Genomic DNA, 25,924 nt, shown 5'->3' with positions numbered 1-25,924 from the left:
TACCATCAGATGTAGATGTATGACTAAGAGGTGTCACACTATGATCACAGGTAACATGCACAGTCACTTGTGAAATGCAGACTGACATTGCAGAATGACACCTTTCCATGGACTTTGCTTGAATCTGCAGACAAACATGGGCAGTATGGAGATATCAGGAATAATGCCAGTCAATAGGATAGTGTGACCAAACCAATAACCTGCTGTGAGGAGCTAAATGTGACTCTAAAACAGCAGCAATTAAGTACAAGTGTGACTGCATCACCTGATTGGTTAGGAAGACCTCAGTGACTGTTTTGTGTGCAGCGGCATACAAAAGCATATGACTGCAAAACAACTGCAAAACTGAAGAGAGAATGTTGTTGAATCTTACCAACAGGCAGAAAATGCAGAGCAGAGAGCAGATCAGGGAGCCCAGAGCTTTTTCCCTGCCCTGAGCAGTGTCTCCCAGCACACGATGATCCCAGTTTTGATGTTGATCTGCCTGATTATCTCATGCCAGTCCTGTCGTAAAGATTCCCTGAGACACACTGACCTTGATCACCTCTGATGCTCTAACCTCCACATGGCCTCTCTCTGAATTGATCCATCAATTATTTATCTTCTGCATAGGGTGTGTTCTCTTGACAAATTCAAGAAGTGGCACCCTTGGATCCCACTTTAAGGTCAAACAAGGCTATGCTTTGTGCAAGACCACAACAGCACATGGCACCGCAGTAGCCACCTCCCTACTGTGGTAGGCAAAGTAAGTCTGACTCTTTGTTGCCGCCTTGCTCATCTTGAAAATCTGCATGGCTTTCCTTCCCTCTAAGCTTGCTACTCCTCCCTTCTCCCTGTGGACAGATATTCATGACCTCCTCAAAAATTTAATGTTCTCCGTTAAAGCAAAAATTCCCCCAAGCGCACAGCAGGCACCCTTTAACTACATGCACTGAAGTGACTACAGAACATCTGTGGATGTCTGTCTTTGAGGCCATGCCAGCAACCTCACCATTTCCCTGCATCCATCTTAACAGCCATCTGATAATGGTGTGTCATTTCCTGTGCCACACCATGTGTGCAGGGATGTAGATGATAATGCAGATGCTGGCTGCTCTGCTTAAGGAAAAAGTAATTTTATCACTTGGAAATTTCAGCATGTCCCTGACATAGTAAAGTTGAAACATGCTTCCAGTTATAAATTAGTTCATATAGACGCACTCTATAAATGGACTGATCTTCCCGAAACCACTTACTAGATTGGGGAAAATTTAGTTTAAGAGCATATCCTATGATAGTGGGAGAAATAAGACAGGACAAAAAATGGAGATTATTTAAGTTCCGAGATCTTTGGGGAGATCCTTTTTAGCGTGTCATATCTCAAACCAAACTAACCTAAATATTATTGTATCTATTTTCTTTGGCAATGGCTTGCTGTTGCCATTTACTAGATATGAAACAATAGGTGGGAGAAAGTAAGCCAATTAATTATTAAAAGTGGTTTTCACATACTTTGAAAGTCTGCATGTCCTCGAAGCACACTCAATAAAGTTAACAAGGCTAACCAGGGCACTGTACAACGTCTGTGAAGCCTCAGTTGGTGTTTTGTGAATGCTGCGGAATTCTGCTGTGTGCTTCCTTAACTCCACATGGACCCAGTGCACACTTCATAAAGCTCTTTTGCCTCAAAACATTACAAACCTCTCTCTGCTAGCCCTACTCAAAAGTTGCTGCTTTCGATTAGTTTTCCAGCTGCTCCCTCTCTGCCCCTCCACATCACTCCCTCTCGTTCTTAATTCATCTGAAGAGCAGAAGTTATTTACAACCTACCCCCACACATCATGCTCACCTGCCCATCTCTGAGGACTTGTAGTCACCCTTCCTGTGTCATGTCTGATTCACACCTCAAGGCAATAAACTACTCTTTTTGAATCCACAGAAAAGCACAATGCCTATTTATTTATACTATGTTGAATACAAAATTGCTACTAAATATAATAACCACAAAAGTTATCTTTGCTAGACACTAGCCCTTTAACTCCCTTTCCACAAAGACCTTGAGTAGTTTGGGTCCAAAACCAGATTTTCTGCTATGGTCTCCTAAAAATCAGTACAGACTCAGTAATAACCGCAGTGAGAAAACCATCACTGGGTAATAGCAAAACAGAGATGTCAGTGGTGCTTGAGGCACTTGTTGAAATCAATTAACACACTCTGTGCTGATAGAACAGGCATGGGTTCCACAATACTTTCATTTAATTCTCCAATCAATTATAAGAATCTTTTGCAGAGGGTCTAGAACTAAAGGGGGGAATGTTACCTTTATTTTCCCTGCACTTCCTGACTGATCACATTATCACTTTGAATAACCTGTGTCGAATAGCTTTTTGGAAACAATAAACCCTGTAACCATAGGACAAGGTGTTCAATGGAATGAACTCCAAAGCCCAGGAACACTAAGTGCATTAACCAAGCTTTGTGGATTGAGCCTGTAATTTTGATTCACTCAACACTTGCTTTTCAGTCAAAGAAACTGTTCCTATTCTGCTTCTGTAACAAGATTTGTCTTCTTATAATATATAACAAAAATAACAGCTGCATTTAAACACATGGCAGAAGCCATTAGGCATCGAAGAATTACTCTTTTTCTAGCAAATCATGGCTGTCTAACAAATTTTATACATGACTGTCCTTGTCCATACTATGAGCCAAATGTTGTCTTGTTTTATCCCAGTTAAGATGTACTGGTTACTAGAGTTCCTGAAACAATTTATATGGCCCCTGTATCTCAGAATGCAATGTGGGGAACTGAAATAAAACAGAAAATTTTGTTATAGGCAGAGGAGAATTTCAGAACCATGCAGAAAGGATGACAGTGAGGAAGCACAGAAACTACTGTAGAATACTACCATCTGCATTGCCTTTCAGATCCATTTTTTTTCCTTCTACACATTTAAACATCACACTAAAACCTGATCTGACCCCTACTTTTATGGAAATTATTATCAGTGGTCCTGTTGTTACTTTTCCCATTTGCAGCTGTAGTCCCATTTTCTTTACTATTTGGGTATTTTCAGAGACAAGGTGTTAAAAAACAATAACTCTACTGAGACTCTGCAACTTTTTATACCGTTGCTGGACAACTACTGCTGGCAGCGAGTCAGTAGAAAAATCCACCTAGCACAAGGTGCTGGGAAATAATCCCAGTCACTGTATGAGCAGCATGGCTACAGGCAGGCAGAGAACAACCAAATATGGAACCAAAGAAAAACTGAACCACTTCACACATCAGTAACTATACATCTCTCTTAGCTTAGGCGATTAAGTAAACTGAAACCTCAGTCTAGTAAAAATTGCTGTGCTGTAAGGATTCAGCAGAACAGTAAGTTTTTATCACAGATAGAGATGGTCTAAAAACACTACAAGCATCTAGGAAAACACTGGGAATAGCATGCAACAACATGGGCATTGTTCGTCTCTAGCTTCATTGATTATCCATTGTTTGAAGCCTCAGATTTGTTACAAGCTGGCACTCAGCTCTTGGCCAGGAACTCCTGTGAATACTGGGCTTTTGAGAACAAGCTCTACTTAAGTGGGAAGGATATGCCATGCACTGGCCAAGCTCTGAGCTGTCATGTGCAGTCCTGAATAGAACTGCTTTCCAGTCTCAGCACATAGGCATGAGCACATATCACTACATCTGAGTCAAGGCAATGGCCCAACTGCTCAAGAGGAGATAACAAAGCCCTTTTCAGTGCTGCATCTTCGTCCAAGTAGGAATCCTCACAACCCTTCTGCAGCCAAGACAAAATTGCCTTTAACCAGAGAGTCAGTTCTGTGTCTTCTGCATACAAAACTTGTGGTTGTGTTGCCGATGAGTCAAGAGCATTGTTCAGCTCCCACCCATGATGTTCATTGTTTATGTCGCTGGATTTGTTATTCAATCAACTACATATGCACTTAATTTCACTTTGTACTAACTCCAAGCAGTATTTACTTTTCATGAAATCTCTCTATTACAATGAATATGTTTACTCCTGGACCCAGTCAGAGTGTGATCACCTTTTCAAGCTTCATCCACTTATTGATCAGTGGGCTGAAAAATTTAAACAGTTGTAAGACTGGTAAACTTCACCAAAACATTTCTCATATGATTTGTTTGAGAGGACAACTATTTCAAATAGCATATTCTTTTTTTAGAAATCTTTGTATTGGGTAAAATTTTAAAGAATCATTCACATGCACTATCATGTATGTTGTTTTAGCACAGACACAGGCAAATCACAGGTGTGAATTCCTCGTTCTCCAACTTTATGCCTTAACATAAAACACACATTCCCCACACTCCAGATTCTGGGATTCAGTTAATCATCTTCTCAGTAGCTGGGAGAGTGCAGCATTTTTTATTTAGTGTAAGAATAATGTGGTCATACTGTTGACATCTACTTAAGGTAAGATTTTTTCCCATATCATAGAATCATGGAATCCCTAAGTGGTTTGTATTGGAAGGGATCTTAAAAACCATCTAGTTCCAAACCCCTTGCCATGGGTAGGGACACTTTCCACTATACTGGGTTGCTTAAAACCCCATCCAGCTAGGCACAGGGCACCCACAACTTCTCTGGGCAACCTCTTCAGGTGCCTCACCACCCACACAGTTTATTCCTAATGCCTAATTAAGAATTATCTCTTCCAGTTTAAAGCCCTTCCCCTTGTCCTGTCATTCCATGCCCTTGTAAAAAGTCCCTCTCCAGTTCTCCTGTAAGTCCCCTTTACACGCTGGAAGGCTGCTTGGGGTCTTCAGAGCTTTCTCGTCTCCAGGCTGAACAGCCCCAGCTCCCTCAGCCTGTCTCCACTGGAGAGGTGCTCCAGCCCTCTGATCATCTTTGTGGCCTTTCTGGACTCACTCCAGCAGCTCCATGTCCTCATTATGTTGGGGTACCAGAGCTGGATGCAGTGCTCCAAGTGGGGTGCACAAGAGTGGAGCAGAGGGGGAGAATCACTGCCCTTGACCCGCATGCTGGTCACACGGTAAAAGGAATTGCCAAAATACAATAAAAAAGTAATTTTGGTGATATGAAAATGGTGAGGTCTTGTTCCCAATATCTTATCTCCTTTTGGATTCTTTGATGTCTAATAGAACATGAGTTTGTTATTCTGACTTCAGATACTAACAGTTTCTCTCTTTCTCTCTCTTCTTCGCATCTGCTTAATTTTGTAACAGAGGCACAATCCTAGGTTCATCTAAGGATTCATTCTCTCACTAGAAAAAAGAGTGAGGCAGATACATGAAATGCATCAAAATGCAGAAGCAGACCTGCCTGCAAAGCAAGGCTTTCAGTTCATAATGAATTTCCTCTTTTTTATTTTTTTTTAAATCTGAATTTTTTACTTAGTCTCCTCAAAGCAGATAGCTCTTGGGTCTTGCTCATCAAAACAGGTTAATGGCAGGGCTAATAGCTTTGCTGCCCACATCAGCAATACAAAGAACTAAAACCTCCCTTCCAGAGGCACCTGCCAGGCACTCTGGCTTTGGGCAGCCATTCCAGGAACAGGTGTCCAGGAGTCTCCCCACACAGTCATGAGCTAGCCTGGCCCAAAGCTGTGATCTGGGAATGTGCAGGATAAATACCTGAATATGAGGGACTCAGAACGTCCTGGATCTGTGGCTTTGGGTCAGGCTGACCACTCAGGCAGCCACCAGGCTCTGGGAACCCTGGAAGAACAGGGTGCTGACTTTTTTTCAGACCACTTCATCAGGAAGAAACTGAACTATGCAGATCAATACCAATATCACAATGGTCCACAGCACAGATAGGAATAGCTTAAGAATAAAGAACAGATGGTTAAGAGTGGATCTGAAAAAGACAGAGTTCATGTTGCTGGGCTGGGGAATGATTTCTGAAATCTTCTTACCAATGGTTTAGACAAAGACGTTATTCTCTGGCTCTGTCCTCACTTTAAGCATACACTTGAACTTTTGTCTGACATCAAAAGCTCAGAATAACAACAACCACAAGTATAGTTTTCTGCCCTATCTGTGTGGTGAAGAATTTGTCCATCTATCCATACCTTGACCAATGGCCTGACCTTGACCATTCATGCCTGCATTACATCTTGGCAGAACCATAGCCCATGATACACTTGGCACAAAGCCTTTAGTACTAACAAACTCCAACTAATACAAGGTGGTGCATTTTACACTATTATCAGGAGAAGCTGCTACCACAGCCAACCAGTAGTGTTGTCTATTTCTGCTTTCTTCATCCCACACACCCTATACTGGTTCCTCAAAGCCATTATTGATTTCAGTTTCAGTTTTTGGTTAACTTCTGATTGCTCAATGGGATGGGTCCAGATTATCAGGCAAAAAAAAACTCAATCAAATCTCCAAGAAACATGGCAGTGGTTGACAACTCCTGTTCACAACAGAATTGCCTAAGGTAAGACAAGCACATCTGATTTGAGACTGGAGTGATCTACCCCCTGAAAGAATCCCCACCATCTGCTTCAAGCATAAACTGCATTTCTTGAGCCTTCTCTCTCTAAATGTAAACACACAGTAACATTTGGCTTTCCAAAGAAAACATAACTAAATATATAAGAGAAACTATTAAAAAAGAATTCCCCTGAAGTGTCTCCCACTATTCCTGACCTACTGCTTGTGGAGGATGAGTGAACAAGCACTGCATAGTTGATAGCAGTATTCTTGTAAATATGCTAGGAGAAGAGACAGATGATCAGATCATGTGTATTGCAGAACAGAATTCCCAAGTTAATACCAAGTGCCTTTTCCCAAAGCACTCAGATTTCCCCTCTAGAAGCTCACACTTGGGTGCCATTATCACACAGCACTATCACAAGTGAACATCCTGGGAAATAACATACAAAAAGCCCACAAAACACCTCAGCACTCTTGCATCAAACACTGGTGAATTGGTTGTGAACCCGAATACTATGTAGCCAGCCCGCATAAGCTTGGCTTTGCTATAACCCCGGTGTGCTCACTTCCATATAAATACACAGAAAGTTCTTCGCTTTGGAGCCACTTCACAGATGGTTCTATATCTGGAATGTAGGTATAAAGTGAAAGCTCTGGAGGTGCTTGTAGATCATTTGTGCTAAATGATTTGCGCATACCAGAGAGATGCAGAAGTCTTCCTCAGTATAAAATGTTACATTACCAAATCCATACCTCAGACAAACTTCTGGACAACTTGGGGGCTTTGGAAAATGAAAAAACTGTAATAGATTGGCTGTAGCCAAGGGCTTGAAAGTCCTAGTGCAAGGCTCAGGGTATCACCTCTGGGAAAACTCTACCCATGCTGAGCTGTGAGCTGTCATAAACCTCATCCACAGTCACCAGCTTGCAAAGGAACTGCAAAGCTGCCTTCTGCTTCCAAAGTGCTCTGTACACTGATCCTTGTAAAGATGCAATCATTCCAAGATAAGCTGGAAAGAATTCTTGGTACAATTTAGGGGCCTGGATCTGTTGGCACCGAGTCATGGAGTGGCAAGATGGTGTGACAATCCACCCACACAAGCTGTCACCTCCAGCCAGGAATGAACAGCCAGGATTGCAGGTTGTTCTCTCCCCCAGTCACTCACTTTGCCATACTGGAGAATGTCAACATGCTTCTGTATATAGGATTAGACCTATATGCTTTTAACTAAAATAACAGAAAACATTGTAGGAGTGTTGAAAAATATTTTCTGATGTGTTTTGCTTTAAGACAAAAAAATAGTATCCATATAGAGTAAGCCCATTAGCTTTCTAAATCTTGCACTCTACTATTTGTGCTTCACTTTCTCCCACCCAAATGTCAACTAGGCTTTAAAGCACCAAGTATACTCAATAAATTATAAAGTCTAGCTTCATAATTTCTATTCTCATACATCAGTTAGAGATGATCTCAACAGAAAGATATAAGAGATGTACCCTAGGTCTTCCTCCAACAAAGCACTTAAGCACACACTTCAGCACATCAGCATCTCAGCTGAAGACAGTGGGATATATTTCAAGTTACACACATTCCAAAATTTTATTGAAGCTCAATGACAAATAAACTAATATACAGCAGAGAAAAAACCTTTAGTATCCATATAAGTGAGACTACGGTAGTATCGTCTACTGAAATTCCACAGACTTAGGAAAATGCTTGTTTTGGTTAATTCAATGCTCCTTTTGGAGGCAGTGACAAAAAATACTTTTATTAGAACATAAATTTGACCCAGTTCCTTTTAGATGGAACTTTTTTATGTCCACTGGAAATGGAGCTCAATGATTAAATATGAGATTTTTTTATAATTGAAGCATGCTCCCAAAAAGGAAATCTGACAGTGAAATCATGAGACATTGCAAGATCTTAATATTTAGGTAGTCATAATTATACATTGTCAGGAATCCACGTTCTAATGTCCTTCACAATTTCCATGTAGAGCGCTGACACTTCTAGCATGTATCAGTGTGCCTTGGAAGTTTGTATAAGGGCCAAGAGAACAGTGGTACAGTTATTTCAATCAATTTAGAAAGTTCTTAGATGATATTTCCAGAAATGCAGAAATGAGTTCAGTGTTGTAGTTGACTTGAGTTTTTTTCACAATAGTGTTGGATTTTACTATCACTCTAATGGTTTTTCCCCTTCTCATTATATTTCTGTTGCCAGTACTTTACCAGATATCTGAAATAGTTCTGCACTAATAAGAAGTACTGGTTGTCCTGGGACAGCATCCAGAAAAGATACATACATTTAGGGAGGTTTGAAATATCACAGCACATCCCAAAAATACAAGCTAGTCATTGCAACAACCTTGGCAATGGCAAACTTGGAAAAGCTAATAGTGGAATTTAAAAAGATGAATATATCACAGTACTTTAGCATGGCTATAGATAGAACAAAAAACCAAAAAAAGAGGTAGTACTTTTGTTTTATATGTCCAGAAAATGCTGGCAGATACAGAATAAAAGAATGCAATCCTGAGTCGTCTAAACGCATTAATTAGCCACACCACAGAGAATCAGGCCTTCTTTGGTGTTCATTCACCTTGAGTCACACCTTCTTTGCCTTCCTTATGTCCATGATTGGTAAAACATTAGACTGTGTGGTGCATCAGAAAGTAATTATTGAGCATGGATTTCTGCTGATGGCAGGGTTTTAAAATTCTCGAGGAAGTGGCAAAACGAAGTCATGTAAATGGCAACCTTGGCTCTACATTTTAATTATTTTGAAATAAAATAATTTTAAGTTTAGTAAGTAGCACAGTGCAAGGAAAGGGATCCTAGAAGCAAATCACACACACACACAAATCATTCAGCTAGGTACAGTAACATGCAGTCACGACAGAATTAAATATTCATAAACTCAAAGGAGATGGAATTCTGTGCTCATCTATCACAATATGTAAACCACCAGTTACCATTTTAAAAATAAAGCCCTTGCATCCACCCTCTTAAGCTGTACGGGCCCTGCTTAAATGATCCAACGTCAATACCCTCTTTTAATTAAAACAATAGCACAGATTTTACCGAACAGTAACAAGCCCAGAAGTGTAGGAGGCAAATGCTGAAAGCTCGGAGTCTACATTTAAAAATACAATTTTTAAAAAATACAACATGAGAAATCTTTCTCATGACAACTGGAGCTCTAGTCATGCAAATATGTGGTGTGACATAGTTGTTGCATTGATTTATTGCATTGCTCGCTTACATTCCTTCATTGTGTTACTGTTCTCTTACACATTTGTAACAAAACCAAACTATAGTAAAACTAGTTGAAGAAACACGGTTCAAATCCAGTACATGCCAACATTTCTTTTTTACGTTACACTAGGATTATAATCTGTTTGGGGGTATCTGTGCATTCAGACAATTACTCGGATTTCAATAAAATACAAACGGATGTGTTTTACAGTCTAGCACACAGGGATCACACCTTGCAACCATCACCGAATTACGATGAAACTTACACATTTACCAGTCTCTGCCTGTCACAGACCTACAGACACAGCAGAATTCATCGGCTTCAGTTTAGCAAACCCATGCCGAGAAAAATGAATGAAGACAGTGCCCACAGACAAAAGCACTGATCAATGCACTCCGCTGACATTATCTTAATGGCAACCTTTTTCCATCCCATCCTCCCTACTTTCCGATTCTCCCAGCAGCAGACACATTCGCACCAAAGGGTGCGATCTGACCCATTTCTCGCTCAACTCCGTCACCCGCAGGTTCTCACTCGGCAGCGAGCAGCCGTCCCCCGGTCCGCAATGACACAGCAGGGCTGGAGGGACACAGCGCCCGGGCTCCTTCCCCCCAAGTGACTCGCCCCTCGCCGCCGGCTGGGAGTCGAGGCGAGGCGCGGGGAGGGAACGGGAGCGGCGGCCCCGCCGGCCGCGGCCCCTCGAAGAGTGAGGTTAAACTTTGGCGGCGGCACCTGGGCCGCTCCCGCCGGGCGGGCGGGCGGAACAATGCCCGGCGCCCCGGGCCCGGCGGCGGCGGCCCCGCGCTCCCCGCCCCGCCACCCCCGTGTCCTCAGACAACCTCGGCCGCCGGCCCCCCGCCTCCCGCCGCCGCCGCCGCCGCCGCGCTGACAAAGGGCGGCGCGGGGCTGCCCGCGGCCGGGGCCGGCGGGGAGCGGAGCGGAGCGGAACGGCAGCGGCCCCGCCCGCCCCGCCGAGCGCGGCCCCGGGCAGCCGGCCCCTCCGGCGGGCGCGGCGCCGGCCGGCCGGCGGCGGAGCGGACCTACCTTTTTGTCCTCTTTCTCAGTGCCGTGCCTCCGCTCCGGGTGGCCGCTGTCGGCGGCGGGGGCCGGCTCCGCGGGCTGCCCATCGCGGTGGTGCGGGCGCTGGTGCGGGCAGCCGCCAGACCCCGCCGCCGGGGGGATGGGCTCCGGGCACGGAGAAACTCCCTTAACATCCATCTCCATCTTCCAGTTCACTGTATTGCGAGACAAAAGCAGGCAAACACTTTCCACCACCCCGCGTCTTTCTTCTGCTTTCCTTTCTACCTCTTTTCTTTTTTCCTTCTTTCTTTCTTTCTTTCTCTCTTTTGTTTTTTCCTCCTTCCTCCCTTCCTTCCTTTTCCCCCCTCAGGAGGCCGTGACACGCATGGCTCTGGCCGCGGCTGCTGCACCGATCCGGCGGCTGCAATTCTCCCCTAGATCCTCCAGACTTTTGTATCCAGCGTGCGTGTGTAAGAGTGACTGTGTGTGTCTGTGTGTGTGCGTGTGCGTGTCCTTGGCACGGCGGCCTTCAATCGCCCCGAAACAGCAAACGCTAACTAAGCAGATCTCTCGCCACGAAGATCAACTCGCGGCCCCAGCCTAATTGTGGTGGTTATTTACTTTACGCTATCTGTGTCCCAGGCCCGGACAAGCCCTCCCGGCTGCAGCCCTTTGAACAAAGTTAACTGGATGGAGCCGAGCCCGGGGAGGGGGTGGGGGCGAGGGGAAACCGCCGGGGTTTAACACGGGGGAAGTGACAATAACCCGGTAATGTCAAGTAAAAGTTAAACCTCCCCCTTCCTCCCCTCCCCCTCCCCTCTCCATAGCCCAGGCAAGCGCAATACAGCAAAGCAAAACAAGCGATTTCAGACCTGTGCAAGGTGCTGGTGGCGAGAAGAGAGGAGCATTTACCCGATTGTTGCTTTTATTTTATTTTCCCCTCGCCTCTCCCCCCAGCGCCACCCGCTATTGCAAATGTGGGCTCCTTGATGTTAATCTCCTCTCAGCGGTCTGAGTCTATGCGTGTGACTGGAGCTCCCTCTCTCTCAGGCTGCCAGCGCCACGCAGCACTGCACAAGGAGAACTGAAGTAAGGAGAAAAACAAGAACAAATTCAGGCTGGAAATCTAAATCAGTGCTAGCCACCGGCTCTCCGATTTTATCAACACAGATAAAAGAAGAGAAAAGAAAAGGAAAAAAAAAATCGCGTGTAAGCTGCTAAATCAGTTGTGACCGCAGTGCACTCTCGACTGTTTTATTCTTTGTGTTATCTTCCTTCTCAGACTGAAGTTAGACATGATAGGGAAAAAAAATGCAACCTCATTAAGAGTGGTTTATACCAAAACAAGTATTTCTTAGTGGTGCCAGAGCCAAGCCAACTCTTCAGCTATTCCCCTTTTCATTTCAAAGAGATGAATGGTACAGCACAGACCTGATCGTTCTTAAATCAGGACACCATCAGGTGACCAGTCTGCACTTCTAAATATAACACCCCATTGTCCTGAGGAGCAGCTGCTCTGGAAGTTAACTGGAAACATCCCCTAAGAGCCTGCAGTGCAAAGATCTGATCTATACATCATCCAGCTGATGCATGTACTGACCTCTCTGACAGCGACTACCCGCTCTGCACAGATACCGGGCCACATCCTCGGTAGCTGGTCTGTTTTAAGCCAAGAGAGAACCTCTCCCAGGATATTTTGGGAAGCAGGTGACTATCAGGTACTTTATGACACCCTTTTATTCCTGCCCTTGGGTTGTGTTATCCCCCAACAGTGTTGTTACTGTGGGAACCTGAACAGTTCTTATTGTTACAATATATTCAGACAAAGGGCAAGAGCTAACCTTGCACTAGAGAAAAAAAAGTCTTTGTCACACCAAAACTGAATTTTTAAAATACACATCTCTAAGATCTCTAATAAAAGATCCTTTTGTATTATTCTCAAAACATGTCAAGTATTTACAGTCCCTGCTATTTTCTCAGATTGGTGAAAATGAGGAGCCTTTCTACTGAAATTACCAGCACAAATGTTTAAAATTGAAGTAAATAATTAGACAATCAAGCCATATATATTAACTTTTATAATCAAATACTTCAGACTACTTACAGTCATCCATTTGTAATCATTACAACAGACTTTATTGAAAGGCTACGTTTTGAGGTAGAAAGCCTTATACCTTCTGGGCACTCTTGCAGTTCTGGTCTCATAAGCAGAAAGCAGTACAGACTGCAGACAGGCACTTTGGAGGGGAGAGCTGCACAGCCACAATGGCTGCACAACGTGTGCCAAGGTGGACTTGACAGCAGAATTGCCCAGAACAAAGCAGTGAGCCCACACAGCTGATAAGCCATCCCACTGTCTGTCCACCTGCACAGTCACCCCTGCCTTCCTCAGAGAAGAAGTCATGCAAGGAACAAACTTCTGTCCTCTAGAGCTTTTCAGTCAAAGTACTCCAGTATCACAGGTTGGAAAATGGCAAAATAAAAGTGAAAATAAATACATTGTTCACTCAGGCACCACAGTGCAAATTTTTAAAAACAACTGATAAATTACGTAGAAAACTTCCCATGGTGGGTATTACTAAAGAATCCAGTTAGAAAATAACAGTTCCCAATCTACCATCTTGAGGACTGTAAAGTAAAATTCCAAACAAAACCAAGCCTAAAAATACAGAAAAACTTACCCAAACACAAATATTTGTCCATGTGCTCTGAAGATTACTGGAGCTGGACATTGGCAGAGAACCAAGGAAAACTAATTCCAAAGGTGGGGGCCCTGAACTCAGAAAGCTCTGCTCCTAATCCTAGATAGTTTAACCCCCAAAACCAAAAGAAACTTCTGAGATAGTTCAAGTGAACATGATCATACATAAGAAGAAAAGGGCAGGCCCTAGACTGTATAAAAGTCAGTACAAATTTTTGCCTTTGGCCGATTTCAAACTTCTCTTTCTTCCTCTTTTTTTACCCCTCTTTCCTTTCTATGCTGCAAGAGATTTACAACTCTATTGCAAAAATAAAATTATTAAAATCAATTCATCATAACAGTGTGCTCTCAGTTTCTCTGCACAAACCAGATTGCTGTTATTCAAAGGATTTCTAGAGAACTCTAAGTAGAATATATTTTTTTAGGCTAAGGTAAAGTTCTGAATTGCAAATCTCAGTGAGAGAAATAAAGATCTCCAGGTCAAGTACAATTTGAGATAGAAACAGTAACTACAAATCTAGAAATGCTAACAAATTGGACAGGAAAACATGATCTGAACCAGCAGCCTGGGGAGATAGGAAGCACGACCTCCTTCCAGTGGTGCTTCTGAAGAATGGGACTACAGACCATGATAATGCAATGAGCCACAAAACTGAGCAGTTCATCGGTATTGCCTAATGAAAAGGTTTTGGAACCTCCAACTTACTTGGTACATACACAGACCTAAAACCACAGAATTGTATTTGGAGCTGAGGTGGAAGAATGGTGAACCAGAGCATTTTAGCACACCGCAGCGGTCTTGGAAGAGCATGCATTTGAGAAGCAGAAAGCAGGGAGTCTCACTAGAGGGCAAGCCAATCCACACCAAATAGGCTGAGCTCCTAAGGAAACAACATTGTGTTGAATGCTTCTCAGATGTCCTGACAGACTGAAAAAAATTAGCATGGATCTTTCACTTATGTGCACTGTGGTAACACAGCGTATATTTTAGCTTCTATATAGAATAATAAAGTGCATTACTGAATATGGACTGTCTATTACCATACACAACATATATTAAGGATTTCTGACCCCAGATCTATTGTACATTTTTGAAGAGAAACAGCATTAAAATATTGCTGGTGAAATCAATACTGTGACTCATTAACACACACTCCATGCTCTTGCATATTTTGCAGTTGTGAGTTGTACTGTAAAATGGGTGTGGGTGACTAAATAGACTACAGAGACACTGATGTTCTAAAATGCAAAAGGAAGACCTTTCATGACCAAGTACATTCTTCGTAGCTCAAAAAATTAAACTCAGGGAGTGATGACAATTGAATTTAATTACAGGCCAAGAATTGGAACAATTTAACAGAAAGGGTCAGAGACTTCTTCTAGAATCCAGTGTAATTTTTATCTTGTTATTCTTGGTTATGATCAGATGATAGTAAAACATACTGTGCAGCCAACATGGCAGGGAGATTCTATGTAGTCCTAATTAATAAGGGTAGAAATGGTGGGAAGACATGCATAAATTAAATGAGTTGCCTAAGATCATAAAGTAGCTCAGCAGCAGATTAAAAAGAACATTTATGCCCTTTCCAGAATCTCTTCTTTTGGTCATTTGTTTCACTTAGCAATTTGTCACCTCTTGTGAGTAGTTAGGATAACTGCTCAGAAACTAACTAAAACACTTATTGATATTTACTTACATAAGAATTAATCTTCAAAGATATTTTCAGGTCTTTCTCAAGCACATTTACATTTACATTAATGTGGATGAACTAAAGATGTTGCATGTAAAATATAAAAAAGTGGCTATTACAAGTTAGTGAGACTTACATAATCTTTATAAAAATGCAGCTTTTGGAGCATTTTGCTTTCTGTTGCCTCACAAATCTGTTGGTTCAGGATTCATCTATCTGCTGCACTCAGCATTTGAATAATTTTGACCTTTTACCACCCTTAGACAATTCAAATAAAAGGTTTCCTGTTGTCAACACAGGCTCCTTGGGGCCTCACTCAACAGTCTTATCTGTCAACTTGCATTCTAGGCAATTTCGTTTTTCACTTAAGAGTTGTAAACAGAGTTGCTTTCTCATGAAGGCTGTGAGTTTATCAATAATTCCCTCCATACTGTGCCTTCAGAGTGGCTAATACAAATATCCAATGGGTCATCTTCCCACTCATCGATCTCTGCTTCTGCCCTCTGAGGCACTTTACTGCAGGTAAGTAAATATTGGGTAACCTGGGGACTTCTGTAATTTTTGAGATCTATCTATGCAGGAATTTTCTGTCTCAAAAAGTCTATAATTTTATGTGCTTAATAAATGCTATCCTAAAACAATTACATTGCACTGGGATATAAAAACATGCACTGGATGTTCATAGAGGGTAAAGGTTGAATATAGTATATGAATTTCACCATTGTCTACATAGTCCACATGAAAATTAATACATTACAAGCTACATATTCAAAAACATCTTGTCTTCTAGCTTTCCACCCCAATTTTAATTCAGTTCTCCCCTGCATTCTAACATTTTTGCTCACAGATCCCAAAACCACAAAGAATGGCTGCACAACTCAAGCCTTAAATGATATTTTTGACACTTTTAAAGATTTATCTCTATTCCTTTTTTGGAATAAAGAATCCTGTAATCTACCAAACTCCTGCATCTCCTTTTCTGGAAAACCATCAAAATAGAATTGATAGGCTTAATGAGTTTTAAACATGAACATAGCTCCTTGTAGTTTAAATGCTACATAATTGGCAAACAAAACTATTCTCTGGCCATAGGCAGAGTTTCATCCTTTCTTGCCCAAGACAATGAGAGAAATGGGCATGCGCTCACTTTCCATGGCAGCATCATGATCTGAGCACACAAGTATCTGTTCTTTTTTGTGTGGAAGCTTTTATTCACCTCAAAATTGCTACATGAAGTTGAAAAAGAAGCAGCAATTTGTGCTGATTTTTCTGAGAGTTGGCCTGGACTCATAGCTATTGAGGACATCACTGGGTGGGATCAAAGGCCTAACCTGGGAGGCTCAAAGGGAAGAAATGAAGCTCTGAGGGAAGTGGGTGGGCAGCAAACCACATTTGTTTGACACACTGAAAACATCTGTATATCACTGGGTGATGCTGCAGTCTTCTTGGTTCCTGTGGTAGGCCTGGATCTGTGTCAAACTGAAAAGTTTGACATAGTTTTCAGTACCTGGGAAAGGAATATCTCCACTGAATTCACTTAAGTTAGAAATTGGGAGAAAAAGTAATTTGTCACTATAATAATTTTTAGAAACAAAAGGGAAATGTTTTAAAACAACAGAAAAAGAATTTATCTAGATAATTTCTTAATGGATGCTACATCTTCACTGCTAGAGAAGACACTTACAGAAGTAGACAAAGGCATGAGAACGTTCTACACGGGATAGAACATCTCCAGGGGCAGCCAAGGGTTGCTGTGCAAGAACAGAAGTTTGGAGTCACAGTAACAGGGAGAGATGGAGACAAGATGATGTGTGGGCTAAACCCTTCAGCATTTCTGCTTCACCAGCTGGTCTGAAAGCCACTCACAGTCCTGCTGTGTAAAGTGCAGAGGAGATTTGTGGAGGAACAAGTGCAGGTGTTAGGAGCACCAGTTCCTCTCTGATCTTCCATGACATGGAGTGTTCCTGTGTGCTTTTATATTTGATATTCCCAGTGGAATTGTAGGGAAACGTCATCAGAACTGGAGCATGCCATGAGCTAAGAAGCCAGGAACAATTTTGTGTTTAGGTCCAGCAATCCTTTTTTTCTTAGGTTTTCTTTCCTTTTTTTCCTTTCTCAATCTCTTTTCATAGCTTCTGTCTCTTTTAGTAGGGTGAAGCATAAGGACTCAATGTGTTAATAGCATCTTATTTTTTTTTCATAGCAGACTGCATATATACATATGCAAATACAGTTTTGAGCTGGGATGATGGGTTTTGTTTAAAACTATCAAAATGAAGTCTAGAAAATTTTCTTGATGATGAAAATAGATGAGTAATCTGTTTGGTAGTATCTGTATAAACAATATGCATAAACACACTTTCTTAAAACATTTCTGCTTTTAATTCTTAAATTAATGCCTACTGCTCAATTTGACTACTTCTTTCAACTTCTGCTGGCTCTCTGGTCCTGCTGAGATATGCCCCATTCTCTCCTTGTTCTTTCTGCAGATTGGAAATACATTCAAACTCATCAACCTTTGGAGTAAAAAAACCCCAAGTGTTACACATAAATGAGACTGAACACAATTCATCACATCTTCTAAAGGCTAAGAACTGATAACAAGTGTATACATTATCAATTACTCTTCTATTCAAGTACAGGGACTTGAGTACAGGGTTTTCCAGTTTTGTCCACTATAGTCAGGTCTTCACCTGCAGCTGGTTGAACCCAGTGAGACAGAGAGTATGTATTTAAATAATATAGTCTTCAGCACTTTAATATTTAGAAAAGAGTCTGACTTTGCTGTCTATGATAAATCTGTTTTGATGCCAGTTTTACAGCTACAAGGTGAAATATAGGGCATAGTTCTGAAGGGGAAACACAAAATCCAGAACTTTCCCTTTGCAAAATAATTTTAAATTCCATAAATAGTTTCAATATAGCTATACTTTGAAGCTAGCAATGTCTCCTCAATTGTAAAAGCCATGTTTTCATTATTTCTGCTTTTTTTGGATGCTATAGAGAAAAAAAACCCAGAGTAAAACTTTGAAGGAAACCTTTGCTGAGTGGGATATCATATATCTTCAAAAAGCAACCTGAAAAAATTTATTTTTATTTTTTTCTACACAGAATTGTAGATTTTAAAATAGACATTAGAAGGAGTGAGTATTAATGAGTACAATAGTGAAGCAAATTAATGAGGAAATGAGAAGACTAGAAGATGCAAAATACCTAGGAAACTGATGAAAATTAAAAACCCTGCGAACAGTTTCTGACTCTGAATGGCAAACTCAAGAGAGATGAAAGATGAATGCATCGAAAAGAACATCTTTTTGTTCCTTGAAAGAATAGGTTATTGTCTACTTGTATTTCTTGGACACCATCACTGGTAGTTCACTCACAAAATAACAATGGAAGACACATCCCTGCCCCAAGGAATGTACAATCAAAAGACCCAATGGAAAAATGTCCAGTCATTGCAAAATGAATAGAATTAGATCCAAAATTAAGCAAATGTACTTAAACAGCAATGCCTCCCAGCATATTAGAAATAGCTCAGCAAAAAACACCAGTCAGCCTAACCATTCACAGATAGATGTTTTGATGACAGATTAAAAATAAATAGACATGGTAATGGATATAAAGAAAATAAACTGAAGTTGCAAGGAAATGTTTTGATTTAAAAGCTGAAGTTCTCAGGTCAAATATGCTGTCAACAGGGTATGACACTTAAGGTCTCAAAAAGCACTCAAAGCTAAACTTCAGCCCTGTGTATGCAAATCACTGGTGTGTGTGGTTGTTTATCACTGTCACTTGTACAAGAAAATGATAGAATTTACATCTGTAAAAGCCTGTTTGTGCTTAGTTTGTATTCAGTTAGCACATACAGCTGAGGTTTGTATGCATATCTGTATATTTTATCATTGGCTTGCAGAAAAAGCAGTGCTCAAATTGTACCTGAAAAATAGATGCCATATTTCAAAACTGTGCTTCTGAGTAGTGCTCAGAAAAAGCAAAAGTCCCAATACAATGGTTCAGACAGAATCTAATCTATTTCCAGCAATAACACCAAAATAACACAGTTTACAATCAAACAAACAAGATGCCAGACATCATGCAGATGTTAAGACTGTGTTTGTCTGTTTCTTTTCTTGTGCCCTTTAATTACAGTGAAGTAGTTCATAATTTTGACAGTTGTAGAGGTCACTCTACCTCAGAGAAGGTTCTAATGCTTTGCTACAAGTAGACACAATTCATAACTCTGAGTATTCTTGCTTGATGTTGCTATGAAGACTCATGGCAGGTCTGTTCTTCACAATGGTGCCAGGCTGTAAACAGCCAAAATTCCTGGATCAGGAGAGGTGTGAGGCTGAATTAATCAGCTTACCTCTCTCTGTGCCATCTTTGGCATTGAGCTAGCCCCTTCACTAAATTCTGTATCAGCACAGTCCATGCTCTCCCCAGTGCACAGGGATCCATTTGCCTTTGTGTATTTGCCATTAATATACATTATTTCTATATTTATTCATGTTTCACAGGGTATTATAGTAAGATCTAGATAAAATTTATTTAGCATAAGTGCTTAGATTCCAAAACACAAGGCCCAGCTGCCAAGGAGAGGAGTGGGACTCTAAAGCTGTTCACTGGCCAGTTTAGTTCTTGCATTTGCCTCCAAGAGACAATGTTAGCCCTCAAACAATAAACCACATTCACTTATAGTCTGGGAGTCTATCTATACAGCTATTTATCTCATCTCATGGGAGAACCAGAAGAACTCACAGCTCCAGAAAATAGTTGAAGTCAGAATTCAACAGCAACCCAAGAGATTACGTTCTTATTTCTTCATCAGCAATTAATTTATTCTTGACTTCCAAAAGGTACTTTCCTTGGATCTACCTATATCTACTTCAATTGAAACTCATCCTCCAGATAAGATGAATGATGTCCCTCCATAGCAGAATGTGGTATACTTAAAAATGGAATTCAAGTTTGAGAGCTAGAGGGTGTGTCTGTGAAGAGAAGGCCTATGTGAAATAGAGTTAGTAAATGTTTTCTGGTTTAATACTGGAGATCTGACTGGAAGACAGTCAAAGTACTTTAAACAGCTTTTACTAGAAACAATAGAGCTGTTTAATGACCTGTTTGGTCCTGGGAAAATCCCTATTTTCTTAGAACTAAGCCAACAGCAAAATGCCTGTTGTTTCTTGGGGCATTACCACACTGGCATCTCACAATAAGAAAACAATTTTACAGGAAAAAAAACCCTATTTTGAGTGCCTTCTCTGAAATCAATTTGCATTTCTATTACTTTCTAATAAAAACATTGCAGTTTACATACTTTGCTATATTCATACAGCTTTTATAAGCTTGTCAAGTTATCTATTTTGTTAGCCTTCTATTAAGTGCTCTGGAATAATTGTGTTTACTGTATTAGGCACTTCTGTCTTTTCTAAAGAAAATTAGATGAAAACTAGGAGTTGATATCTTATCTAAGACCAACAGGCCTCCTACTCCACCCCCCTGACAGTGCCCAGTGTCAAATACACTTCAAAGGAAAATAAGTAGACAAAAGTGCCAAATAAATATGCAGTAACTAGTGGGAACTAGACTTTCCTCTTAATTACCACCACACTGTCATTAATTTATGCTCAAAATAACAAATTATATGTATAGTGTAAAAATATTTTTTGTTGTAACTCCTGTAACTCTTTTTCTCTTTACCCATATAAAGGTCTAATACTCTAAGAATTTCAAAGCCATTTTAAAATTCCAAAATAAGGTACAGCAAAGCAAATGCAAATCAGCAGACATTACATTCTCAAACATGAGTAATGACTCAGCGTTGTTCAGATGTGCATTTTTATTTCTACAGCTGCATCTTGCAGTGCAGTGCTATCAGTCAGATTGAAGCTCTAAACAATCTGGTGATTTTACAGTTCTGTGACATCTAATAGCTCATTAACTTTTTTTCTACCTGTCACAACAACATAACAATCTATTTAAAGAGCTCTTATTTAAGATTTGCCTCTCACTAAAAAAAACCTGTGTTCTGGCACATGATTCAGAGGGATGGGAAGATTAAATAGGTACAAACAGATAATATTGCCTTTGGGCCATTCTTTCTGAAGAAACTAACTTCACAAATGCCATTTAGAGTGAGAAATTTCTTATTCTCCATTTAGGAAACAATATGGTTCAAGTATAACTGCAATTTACAAAAATAAAGAGGACAAGAAAATATTAGAAATAGTCTCTATGTTTCATTAGAACATCCACTGAAACCATCTTGTGCATTTGTGCTTTTAAGCTTATGGGTATGTACCTTTATATAAAGCACAAACATATATAAAGCATACATTTCCATATTATATGGATGCACTTACCCCCCCATATATGACATGGAATAGTGGGTATATGGTAAACTAAAACACCCTTGCTTGTCATTTGCCATATTTCAGAATGAACTAGAAAAGCATTTACAAGCAAGAAATTCTAAGATATTGGGAAAAAAATAATTAAAATAAAATAAAATAAAATAAAATAAAATAAAATAAAATAAAACTGTGTCTATCAATAGAAATTGAAAATTTCTTTTCAAACACAAAAGCCAATTGAAATCATTCTCCAAGGGAGGAAAACAAAACCCAAAACAATCCAGAATAAAATCTTGATTGATTAAACAATTCTAAAATGTTGGGAAAAGAAATTAATCTGAATAGAAATTAGGTAATTGGTGAGCTGATTATGGATAAGTGTTGAAAGAGTAGCACAAGATTAAGCAGAAAGCTAAAACTAAATTAAATGGATGCAGAAGACTGGCTGGAGAACAAGTTTATAATTCAAGAGTAGCAGAAAGAAGAGATATAAATTGAAAAGATGTAGGACTATATTGGCTGTACATGCTCTCAAGTGGAAATTCAGAAAATCTGGAAAGTTAAAATTACAGGTATTGATTTCACTAAAAAGATAAAAAGTTGCTATTATATTGGAAGATCTCATTTGGCCCGTTCTGGGTAACAAGTTTAGTATGCATTACTTGTCATAGTACAAAGAATTCTTAATTGCTTGAGCTACAATTTCACAGCTCAAGTCTTCAAGTGAATCCATGATTGCTTATTTGGTGCTGGTGTATATTTTAAGAGTTGTGGGAAAAAAATTCTCTGGAGTAATTTCTTTTTCAAAACTAAAAACTTAAGTTTTTGGCATAGCAACCAAGTTATCTCTACTGGTAAAAATACAGCTCCTTGTTATCTCACTAATACTTGGCTAAATATGTTTTGTTTTCAGGAGGCAACTGAAAGAAATCTGATGTATAAGCAGCCTTTATGACTGATGGTGATGATTTGATGAGTGGAATCCCTGTTTTTCTTCAGAAGGAATTTTACATCAATGAACTTTTTCTCTGCACTGAAAAATAGGGGTTTCAAAACATAACAGTGAGAGAAGTTTTTAAAAATTCTTGTGAAATACTTAATTCAGAGAAAACAGCTTAGTCATAATATTCAGGTGCTCATTGGTAATCAAATTTTGGTTTTCCTTCTTATTGTTTAACATTTGTAATAACTGGGATGCACTCAACATATTGAAAACTATTCAGGTGCCTAATAGGCCTAACTTTTTGGAAAAAAATATCCACTGTAAATGCAAAATATAATTAACCCATTAATTACAATTCAAGGCTAAAGGAAATGCAGCTACAGTATTTTACTTATAATGACTTACATTTAAATTATCTTTAAAAAATTCTCACTGCGATATTTCAAGATTTTTGCATGGGCTGAGAAAAGCTGTACTTAATACAATATTCAAAGAGATTAAGCAGGATAGACATAAGATCATCTAAAGGGAAACCTTTTAGAGACTTTAATGGAAGGCTTCAGAAAAAGGTAAATATGATCCAGCTTCACAGGCCTCAGCCACCAGAGGATGATACAGCCTATTTGTAAACAAATGGTTATTTATTAGCTGTGGTATTTGAGAGATGATGATTGCTAGGGATTTATGAGTAAGTCATCTCATTTCCCTTAATCATGCCAATGACTCAATATTCCTAGCTAGAATGGAGTTTCAGGATGTTCCACCAATCTTGCAGTACACTTTATCACTTGCATATTTTGGGGTTTTTTTTTAACTCTAAGCAAGAGTGATCATAAGACATGATATCTGTGGGGAGCATTTACCATGACAAAGCACTGCATGCTTAGCAGAACTACAGTCAAAATACTCTTTTCTCTTTCATAACAAAGCTTCATTTGTAATTTAATGTAGAAATAAATATCAGTGCTATTAAAAATGACAGCAGGGAAGAAATGGTAAATAGTAAGAAAAAAGAAAAATATAAAGGTTGCATAATAATCCAGTTAGTTCTACTGTACAAAGGCAAAGGAAACTCCTAAATGCTTAGTAGCACCATCAGTTTTTAAATAAAGGGCACCACATAGTGAGTGGGAATGGCTCAGTTCCTGTCTCCAGAGCTCTAGTAAATTGGGCAACATAGCTGAAATGACCAGAAAATAATTTACTGGATTTTTGTACTTTGACCTTGCAAATTTCTCATCACTGAACTTTTCCAGGCAGATGCATTTTGAGCTTATACATACAACCCTGTTATTTAACTTCATAAGCTTAAATATGTCTCAGATACTTTCATTACTTGGATATTCCAATTTAGACTTTTCCTCCTCAGAGGCACGTGGCGACAGAAAGTACAATGTAGACTCTTGAAGGTATTCTAAGAATGACTGATTCATGTCAGGTTTCAGTAAAAAAACTTGCAACTATCAATTTTTGAGGAAACAAGTATATGTTATTCATGAAAGACCAAAGAACAACAGGTCTGTGTTTGGAAAGCTTGTGCAGCTGCCTAGCTTCTAAAAGCAAAAACTCTGAACGGGTGTTGCATAATATGTACACACACTCAACCAGTTTGTGTTGGTGGGTGCAGTACAGACCTCTGACACGTAACCTTGAAAAGTACTTGAGTTGTGAAAAACTCTCCCTCGTCTGTGAATCAGCCACAAGAGGCAGGTGAGACATGCATTTCATCTGGCCTACAGAATTATTGCCTGGCTGGAGCAAAACACTAGTTCCAGGGGAAGACAAAGGTAATACCTATCTATCATTTCCTAAACAGAAATCCTCCAAGGGTGCTATTTCCTCTACATCCATATCATAGTTACAAATTCCTTGGTGGCCTTCCCAGTCAAGTAATTTCTTTCTGAGATCCTGACTGTTCCCACTCCTTTCTATTAACTTTGCATTTTAATTCCACTTTTTTCTGCCTTCATTTCTTTTCCCTAATAATTTCATTTACTCTCTCTTGCCCTGTGCTCCATCATTTTCCCCATCCTTGTAACAATCAGGCCCAGTTCCTAGTGCTCCACTTAGGCAGTTTTCCTTCTATTGCTGTGGCATCAGCAGGGGTTCTTTGACACTAAAAGAGAGATAATCTCCTGCTACAAACTCTGTTTTCCAAACCACAATGCTTGTCAAAGAGAGGAGGAATTGCACAAAGCCTCACTTGGCCCCTTCAGTCCAAACAAGGAGCAGATCCAGTGAAGATGGAGCTTTGGAGAAGGTAACTGCCAAACCTTAGTGGCTAAAAACATGGAGGTTTTTTTCCTTTTTTTCTTTTTTTTCCATGAGGTTATAAATGCAAGCCAAATGTAGGCATATTTTCACAGCATAAACCATGCCAAGCTTTAGGCCACTGCTCCAGAACATAAAGATAATACAGTTTCCTTGGTAATTGTAAACATTTCTCATAGGAGCAAAAATATTTTCCTATGAAATCTATTGTGAGGCATGGACCTGCTTGCTTAAGCTTTCCAAGACAAGTAAAGTACTACATTCATTTCAGCCTGAGGCAGACACCTGCCATGGAAAGCTTCGAGTTGAGTATTTAAAATTTAGCAAAATTGTATTTTTTCTGAAGACACTTAATAATGGGAAAAGACAGTGACTTAAATAAGGGGATTTCTTATGTGTTTATTTTAGATTTTAACTGTACCCGGCATTGTGGGGATTTAGTTACTTCCTCTCAGAGGGATGAGAGTAATTTTGCAGACAATCTTAAAAACAAAATTTAAATACAGCTGTCAGCTTTGTTCTTCAAGGGCATGGGAGATGCTTCAAAAAGGCTGAATTGTGAACTGAACAAAGCTTGTTTTAATAATTTCTGTGTGTGCATTTGCAAGGCATCTGAAAAAATATCCATGTGATTTCATCAGATTCAGTGATACTGGGTGTGTTTCCCAGGATGAGATTAAGGAGATTGCCTTGGGTTTGCTCCACAGGGGACAGGTCAACTACCTTTATTGCATGCCATCAGCAATGTGCCACTGAGACATTTCCAAAAGATTAAATACTTCTCAGGATTAAGAGGCCTGGTTAAAACAGAAAATTTCCTTTTTTGTTTTTGCTACATGTAATGCCTATTAGGGGGCTATAAAGGGGATTATGGAATCATAAATCACCAACAGTATTGTTTGCGGAGGTATTTTTGTTCTTATTGCTTATACTTATGAAAGTACATGCATTTTCAAATTGTATATGCATGTATATTTTTATTAAAATAAGTGCAGAATAATATGTTGTTTAGCCTCCCTAGACAACTGCTACATTTCTCAACTCACTGTGCCATTTAAGCTTTGCTTTGTGGTTGAAGTGGCAGTTGGTATAATTATTAAAGAGAAGAGATTTTCAAGGATTCAAAGGATTGCTTATCAGCAAGTACTCTTTATGTGCCTCCATAATACTTCCCTGTTCTGTAGTAGGGGTTTCTTGAAAATTCCCTCCACAATCAAGAAGAATGAAATCTAAGAACTATGCTAATAATGGTAAACTCTATT

The 25,924-nt window shown here is 39.9% G+C and overlaps 1 protein-coding gene across 7 annotated transcripts in view; it reads right to left on the bottom strand.

The window, feature by feature from the left end:
• The window catches only part of RBMS3 (RNA binding motif single stranded interacting protein 3), a 707,668-nt gene extending 695,945 nt beyond the window's left edge, over positions 1-11,723 (bottom strand). For 3 of the 7 annotated variants that reach the window (XM_064704687.1, XM_064704690.1, XM_064704691.1), the window contains exon 1: positions 10,725-11,375. In XM_064704687.1, the coding sequence (XP_064560757.1) occupies positions 10,725-10,904 (180 nt within the window). In that variant the 5' untranslated portion in view covers positions 10,905-11,375. Of the gene's footprint in view, positions 1-10,214; positions 10,237-10,724; positions 11,377-11,572 lie in introns of those variants that run through there. The other 4 variants (XM_064704688.1, XM_064704693.1, XM_064704689.1 and 1 more) reach the window with 4 other exon arrangements.
• Positions 11,724-25,924: the final 14,201 nt, after the last annotated feature.

Source organism: Zonotrichia leucophrys, chromosome 2 (assembly GCF_028769735.1).
Source record: "Zonotrichia leucophrys gambelii isolate GWCS_2022_RI chromosome 2, RI_Zleu_2.0, whole genome shotgun sequence".
Lineage (NCBI taxonomy): Eukaryota > Metazoa > Chordata > Aves > Passeriformes > Passerellidae > Zonotrichia > Zonotrichia leucophrys.
The sequence above is the reverse complement of the archived record's forward strand: the minus strand, read 5'-3'. Positions and strand labels throughout refer to the sequence as shown.